The following is a 7,420-nucleotide window of genomic DNA, read 5'->3' on the forward strand; positions in this document are numbered from 1 at the left end:
ATACTGTGATATCACGAAACGTGGACGTGAACTACGTAGCCGATGTCCACGCTTTGCCAAGTGGGTAATGCAGATTTACGAAATTTTGTGTCGAACGTACTTCTTTTCCCTTATCGCATTTTCTCGTCAAATCACGCGCGACATTCATCCCGACAAACCGTAGAAATCAATTAATATAATTACGGATCGCGACAATTACTTAAACGCGATTGATAAATGTTAGTAACTTTCGTACAGGACAATCAGTACGGGCTGGATTCACATGGAGCGTAACTTGCGTAGCGTAACCTGCGTGTCACCAATCACAGGGTCATTCTGATAGAACCGTTTCAATAATTCCGTTGAAATAGTTCTGTGATTGGTGATACGCAGGTTACGCTTACGCAAGTTAAGCCCATCACACAATGCCAGGCAACAGGAACAGGGGCTCGATTCTTGAATTTATTCGAAGGAGAAACGTATGCGAAAATTCTGCTCTTAAGCCCGCTGCAGACGATGCTATTTTTCCTGCTGGATTGCTTGCAATTTACTAAACTACTAGGAATCCTGAGTGCTGATTGGTGCAACGATAGTAATTTACTAAATCGCAAGCAATCCAGCAGGAAAAATAGCATCGTCTGCAGCGGGCTTTACAGAAAAGTTGCAAGTTGATTGGCTACTCGCATGGCTTTAACCAATAGACTTTCAACTTTTCTGTTAGAGCAGAGTTTTCGTATACGTTTCTTCTTCGAATGAATTCAAGAATCGGGCTCCTGGGAATAGAATTTCTAAGTCCCAGTCTACAATAGAGATTTAAGCCCTAAGCCTTAAGAAATTGACTAATCACAGTCGCGCATTCTTCTCATACTTGACCGTGATTGGCCAATTTCTTAAAGCTTAGGGCTTAAATCATCTATTGTAGACTGGGACTAAGTCCCAGTCTACAATAGATGATTTAAGCCCTAAGCTCTAAGAAATTGACCAATCACAGTCAAGTATGAGTAGAATGCGCGACTGTGATTAGTCAATTTCTTAAGGCTTAGGGCTTAAATCTCTATTGTAGACTGGGACTAAAGCCCGTATCGGACTACGGATTGGGATTGGGATTAGATTGAAATTTAACCAATCACAGTAAAGTTTACTAATCTCAAGTTCAGTAACTTTTACTCTGATTGGTCAAATTTCAATCTAATCCCAATCTCAATCCGTAGTCTGATACGGGCTTAACGCGTTGGATTGGTTGGAAGAAAATTTCCGACGAATCCAACGCGTCAGAAATTCTATTCTGTTCCTGTTGCTTGGCATTGTGTAATAGGCTTTACGCTCCATGTGAATCCAGCCGCACGTTACGAGGAGATACGCAAAGACACACGGGACATTCGCCTCGCTCGACTGATACGCGCCGAATGACTCGGCTCAACAGTGAACAGTGTTTTTCACCGAGGTGTTTACGCCAGACGCTACGTCATTTCGTGGAATCCGGCGCTCGGCTCCCGACCGAGTTGTTTACGACGCTCGGCGAAACAAGGTCACAGTCACACCGTACGCCGTACGCCATATCAGTTACGCGGCGACAGTTGAACGAGTCTGTTGCGACCGCGCCGCTCCGCGTACCCGTATTGTTCCTGCCCGAATACGCGTTCGCGACAAGCGCGGAAAGAAACCGCGATCGCTCTCCGCGATTGATCCAGTGATCAATGTCGTCGCGCGATCGCTAAATTCCCGCGATTCGCCATCGACGCTCGGTCGGCCGGCGAGACTCATTTCCGTTACAGTGATTCGTGCGGATATCAAAGTGACGGTGTGATCGAACGGTTCGCATTAGCGCTCGGTGACAATCGAGCACAGCGCAGATCGAAGACCGCAGTGGCATGCGGATAAAGTGACTTCTCGCGAGTGCGCCAGAGGACAGCCATGAGGACAAGAACGCCTGAGAGGAGGACACCTGCGTGGAAGAGGACACCTAGGATAGACATCGGACGCCATCGCAGGATCAACGTGGACACAACTCCGTTGCTGCGCATCGTGTCGGTGAGTGACACGTTTCTTATCGAGGTAACGGAATCCACATTTTGTACGGCGGCTGCGTTCGGCATTGCAAATCCGAGACGTCTGAGTGCTCTCTCCCTCCTTCTCTATCTCATTCCCCTCTCTCGTTCACTCGAATGCAAAAGAGCACTCCGACGCCTCGGGTTCGCGATGCCGAACGCAGTCTATTGCGAGGAGCAACGATTCGCTGGGTCATAGTAGTGGTTCTAGTTTATCGACGTGACTTACCGGCGGGTCGATAAATTAGAACTACTACTATGACCCAGCGAATCGTCGCTTGCACCAGATGGGCACTGAGGGGCAAAGTGTGCGAAGGTCTCGATTTCACCCGGGCGTCCGGCCATCTGTCTATTAACCTGTGCCGTGGCGGTTCTCGGGCGAACTTGTCTTGACTTGTCTCTGCACGAGTGTTCGATAACCTGCGACAGCAGGTGCGGTCTAATCGACGTCACAGCGCTGACGGTAGGGACGATCCGTAAGTTTCCTCTCCGTCGCGGAGGTCCGGGTGCCTTTAGCTGCCCTCGCCGCGATTCGCCGTCGCAGGTGAATGTCGCCGAATTGCATACGCGGTGAATTCCAATCCCGCGAATTTTAGGTTAGAAAGAGCGCTCCGGGCGCGCTTCCCCGCGGCCTTCACCCGTTTGCCCTTGTTGCTCGCGCGTTGAACTGCCGGGCGACGACGAGTCTGATTTGTAACATTGATTTCAGAGTCGTACAGCACGACGCGAATTCATGAACAGCATAGGCGAGGCATGCAACGAGCTGAAGCAACAGTACGACGCCTGCTTCCACACGTGGTTCTCCGAGAAATTCTTGAAAGGTGACACGAGTGACAGCACATGCTCGCACTTATTCAAAATGTATCAGCAGTGTGTCAAGGTAATTAAAGCGGCATTGTATCCTTAGGAAATCCGCAAGTGTATAACGCATGAGAGGGAGAGAGAGCGCGCGAAGGGTAAAAAGAGCGAGGGCGCAACATGGAGGATTGCAGTGAGTTGAAACAGAAGTACGACGCCTGTTTCAACAATTGGTTCTCCGAACGGTTTTTAAAGGGCGATACCAACGATTCGGTGTGCGCTCCCTTGCTTAAAGTCTATAAAGATTGCGTGGCGGTAAGTTCCGAGAGGCTCTCCCTTCTCGCAGCACGTCGGATTTGCGATATGCTGCCGATCGTTCGGGGAAACGGGGTTTTCTTTAGAACCTCTCGGGCGGAAAGCTAGCGAGAGGTGAGTAACTGTGCGCTCTCGTGTTTTAGAAAGCCATGAAGGAGCACCACATTGAGCTGAAGGACATGGAGGCGAATTATCTGGAGACCGAGAAGGAGAAGAAGCCGCACAGTTGACATAGAGACGTTCGCACATTCTAGATCCCACGTAGCTTTTTCATGAGTCACCGGCGACGTAAACTTTGGAACTCGGACGTCATTCCTACTTTTTTTGTAAACAGCCAAGTTAAACTGAGCCCGTGTTCATTTTAATCGATACTTAATGTTATTAACCGGTCGTCGCGCTATTATCGCCGAATGTTTTACACACTTTATTTGTAATGTTGAATTGTGTATCAAGTGAAAGTGTATATATAATGTCTGTGGTACTGTCACGTAATATACATATATATGTGTCGAGTGCAAATTTAATTCTATAATTTCAGCAACTTTATTAATTCTTCGATTTTTCTTCAGAGACCTACACTTTGTAGACAAAACTAGATAAAGTAATTTTAATTGTTGTAAACTAAATGTCACTGGGTAACATAAAAATAAATGATTTACAAATGGAGCTAGTGAATAGATAGAAAACTCTACACTTCCTCGTTAAAAGAGAAAGAGCACGGGAAAATTTGCTCAAAGCAACAGAGCAGAATTAAAATGCAACGCAGTAAATTGTTTACACAGCACTCGGATCTTGAATTATCAGTACTTTATAATATCATATAAGGTTGGTATACACACAACTTTCTAATATTAATCTATTTAAAGAAATGCTCATTTCCTTGTGATTATAAATATAAAAATGTAATTCATTTTCAAAATTTTAATAGTGAAGTACAAATTCGATAAGTAATACACATCTGACAAAAACGGGAACGTCTACTTAAATTCTTGTAACATATATTAATCGCTGTTAGATTCCACATCGGACGAGGATGGAGTACTCTCTATGGGTTCTTCCGCATCGCTCTCGTCCGACCGACTTCGTTTCGCCTTCTTCGCCGGCTTTTTCCCAGTATCCTCGTCGCTTGCATCTGACGGACTTCGTTTCTCCTTCACCGTCTTCTTCCCAGCATCCTCGTCGCTCGCATCCGACTGACCTGGTTTCTCCTTTTTCACCGTCTTTTTCCCAGCATCTTCCACCGGCTTCTTCTCGGGTCTTTTCTTCTTCTCGTTTTCGCTCTCATCGGAACGCTTCTTTTCGGACTTTTTGCTCTCGTCGCTGCTACTATCGTCATCGCTAATATACTCTTTGCTTTTGAAAGATGGGCCAGTCATTTGTTTGCCAGGCGACTCTTTCTTAGTTTCCTTCTTCTTTTTCTCAGTCTTCTTTTCCTTAAAAGCTTTAGCACCCCCGCTCGCTTCGTATTCCTTCATCGATGCCGCATATTCCTTTTTGGCCTTCGCCGCCTTTGCCTCCCATTCAGATTTGTCCTTGAGCTCCCGCCACATCTCGCCTCCCATTTTCGCAATTTCCGTCACGGCTATTCCCGGATTGTTCGCCTTGATTTTGTCGCGCGAGCTATTCAGCCACAGCATGAACGCCGTTGGGGGCCTCTTCGGCTTGTTCGCGTCCCTCTCCTTCTTCTGTTTCCTCTGCTTTCGCGGTTTCTCCGACACCGTTTTCGCCGACTTGGATTTCTTCTCCTTCTTCTCTTTCTTGTCCTTCTTGTGACTAGTCGCAGACGCGTCGGAAGCTTCCTCGCTGTCAGAACTGTTGGGATTACTGTCGTACTCCTCTGCGACGTCACTTTCATCTTGATTCGGATTGAAGTCTTCATCGGTCGAGCCTTCCTCGGAATCTTGATTCTCCCCGCCGTCGCGTTCCTCCGCCTCCGCCTTGACTCGCGCCAAGTAAGCGTCTGGCTCGTCCTCCTGATCGCTGTCACCAAAGTCCTCGTCGTAATTGAGCTTGTCGCTCTTGCCGCGATTCTTGACACGCAATTTCTTCGCCGTGATAAAATCGAACAATTTACCATACTCCTCCTTTTCAATGCTGCTAAATGTGTGCACCACTCCACTGGTAAGCTCGATCTCGAAATCAAACGACCTAGTCGAGCCGCCGCCACGGGCAAAGTTTACCGAGGCTATTTCCTCGAAGCGAATGTGTATTGGAGGTTTGTGCACGTAAATAAAACCTCGCTCGAGCGGATATAGATACCCTGCAGCGGCTTTGAAGGAGCAACCGATGGCGGGTGTCCCGCTGTGACCGGTGAAGTGTCCAGGCCCGGTCAACTTTCGGTTTATGATCACTTTCATCACCTGAAACAAGAATCTCCGTAAACAACCACCAAGATAAAAATACAGAGGCAGGAGAAAGATGTCTATTCTTTCACTGACCTTGCCGAGTACCTCGTACGTGGATCCCGATAACTCTTTAGTCAGCTTATCGTCATACTTTTCCTTTAATTCCTTCTCGGTAAACGGCAACTCGATCGAGGTCTCCTCTTCCTGATTGAAGAGCAGAACCAAGTAGTGATACCGCGTCTGGCCTTGCTTGATAGGTGGGTCCAGGCTCACGACGAAGAACATTTGCCGACTGTCCTTGTGCGGCAGCAAGAAGAGCCTCAGTACGGTGGACATGGGTATTTTGTAATCGAAGGTTTTACCGTGCAGCTGGAAAAAGCTCTGGAAGATCTTGATGTCGTAACGACCACGCGGCGTTAGACAGTGAATCTCCCTGAATATCGCAATTGCGTCCCCGCTTACGCTGATAACAGATGCCTTCTCCATAACCTGTCGCGAATCAAGAAACAAATTACTCTTCTGCTTTCGGTTTTATGCCTGCGAGTGTATCGCAGCACTTTGTCTAAATTCTCTCTCACCTGCTGATGGAACGCCTCGACGTGGTCCTGATCAGTGCTGTCGCTGACAGGAATGTGAAACCTCATCTCCATCAGGCTGACCGGGGCGTCGTCGTTCTGATGGAACTCCAGCGTCACCTCGTTCTTCCCCGTATTACACTGAGACACGTCGTACAAGGGTATCTCGAAGGCGGTGTGGTGGCCGACGTCGAAGCTCAAGACGGAACCGTTGAACTTTGCGGTGCCCCAGTTCCAGCCCTTCAGGCTCAGCTCCTTCTCCAACATGTCCTTCTTGTAATTGGCGGAGAAGAACTTGGCGATCTTCTCCTGCTCGCTCTCCTTGAAGCCCTTGAAGCGATGCAGAGTGCCGTTCTTCAGGAAGATGCGCAGGCCCCAGGTGCCGATGAACTTCTGGTAGTTGACCATCTCCATGTCGGAGGCGGAGATCTGCTCGACCTTCCCCGTCTTCTGATTCTTGAAGATGAGGTGCTGGTCGGTCAACTTCAGCCTGCCCGGCGTCTAGCGGTGAATTGACAGAGAAACGATTAGCGTACGATCATTTTGACGTCTCATGCACAATTATCAATAGAATTATCTACCAGAAAAGTTTCTTTTTCATTGCGAGACATGGTGAAGACGCAAAATCGACAATTTGATCATCTTCAAAGCATGTTCTCTCGGTGGAACAGAGGACAGAGCTGAACGACTTGAAGATACCTTTGCTAACTTTGCGTAATTAGAAACTGATCGCCGTTCGAGTGTTCCGTGCCGATCAGGAAACACGGCGTTGCGTTTATTGACAAGGCTCGATTGCGCGACGTTGTTTAATCGTTTTAAAAGCGGGGACTCACCATAGCGCCCTTAACCTCGGCGAAGATGTCCGGGTACTCCAGGAAGTCCATCCTGAGGGATTGTCCGAGGTCCTCAGTCGAGCGGTCTAACGGCGAATGTTATCTCGGTAGGTTTCGGTCCCCGAACGACAAACGCGTAACAATAAATCGGACATGTGTTCTTTATTACTGACGGGAGTTTACACACGCAATACGCGGCAACGCTTATTAGGGAAAGATGGCGGTTGTAGAGGAGGGAGAGCGTTGCCAATCGCTGTCGATTGATACGCGATTGGCCGCCGAGTAGGGACTTTGGAACCACCCGTAAGGTTCTACGCTCGTTAGCCAGTCGCGTGCGACGTTGGATGTGTTCGAAAATGGATTTAGTTACTGCCAGTGAAAACAGTATAGTTGGTAGCAATGAAAATTACTGATGCTGCGTTTTTCGCACGCCAGTAAAGTCAGTAAAGCCCGCTGCAGACGATGCTATTTTTCCTGCTGGATTGCTTGCGATTTAGTAAATTACTATCATTGCACCACTCAGCATT

The 7,420-nt window shown here is 48.0% G+C and overlaps 2 protein-coding genes across 4 annotated transcripts; one reads left to right on the top strand and one right to left on the bottom strand.

The window, feature by feature from the left end:
- Positions 1 to 1,331: 1,331 nt before the first annotated feature.
- On the top strand, positions 1,332 to 3,659 carry LOC105570431 (TP53-regulated inhibitor of apoptosis 1-like). 3 transcript variants are annotated; one of them, XM_012027618.1, is made up of 3 exons: positions 1,332 to 2,034; positions 2,737 to 2,907; positions 3,284 to 3,659. In XM_012027618.1, exons 1-3 carry the CDS (start codon positions 1,894 to 1,896, stop codon positions 3,368 to 3,370), a joined length of 399 nt encoding a protein of 132 aa, XP_011883008.1. In that variant the 5' UTR covers positions 1,332 to 1,893; the 3' UTR covers positions 3,371 to 3,659. The 3 variants fall into 3 exon arrangements, with proteins under 3 accessions (XP_011883008.1, XP_011883009.1, XP_011883011.1); XM_012027619.1 differs by having other exon boundaries at positions 1,333 to 2,010; XM_012027621.1 differs by lacking the exon at positions 1,332 to 2,034 and adding an exon at positions 2,935 to 3,140 and having other exon boundaries at positions 2,766 to 2,848.
- Positions 3,660 to 4,015: 356 nt separating this feature from the next.
- LOC105570432 (FACT complex subunit Ssrp1) lies at positions 4,016 to 7,143 on the bottom strand. Its single transcript, XM_012027622.1, has 4 exons — positions 6,894 to 7,143; positions 6,064 to 6,561; positions 5,579 to 5,974; positions 4,016 to 5,500 (listed from the first exon to the last, which is right to left on the bottom strand). The coding sequence occupies exons 1-4, from the start codon at positions 6,942 to 6,944 to the stop codon at positions 4,142 to 4,144; spliced, it is 2,304 nt and encodes a 767-aa protein (XP_011883012.1). The 5' UTR covers positions 6,945 to 7,143; the 3' UTR covers positions 4,016 to 4,141.
- Between the last annotated feature and the right edge of the window lie 277 nt (positions 7,144 to 7,420).

The sequence above is a fragment of the Vollenhovia emeryi genome, unplaced genomic scaffold (assembly GCF_000949405.1).
Source record: "Vollenhovia emeryi isolate VEMERY1.0 unplaced genomic scaffold, V.emery_V1.0 DF939120.1, whole genome shotgun sequence".
NCBI lineage: Eukaryota > Metazoa > Arthropoda > Insecta > Hymenoptera > Formicidae > Vollenhovia > Vollenhovia emeryi.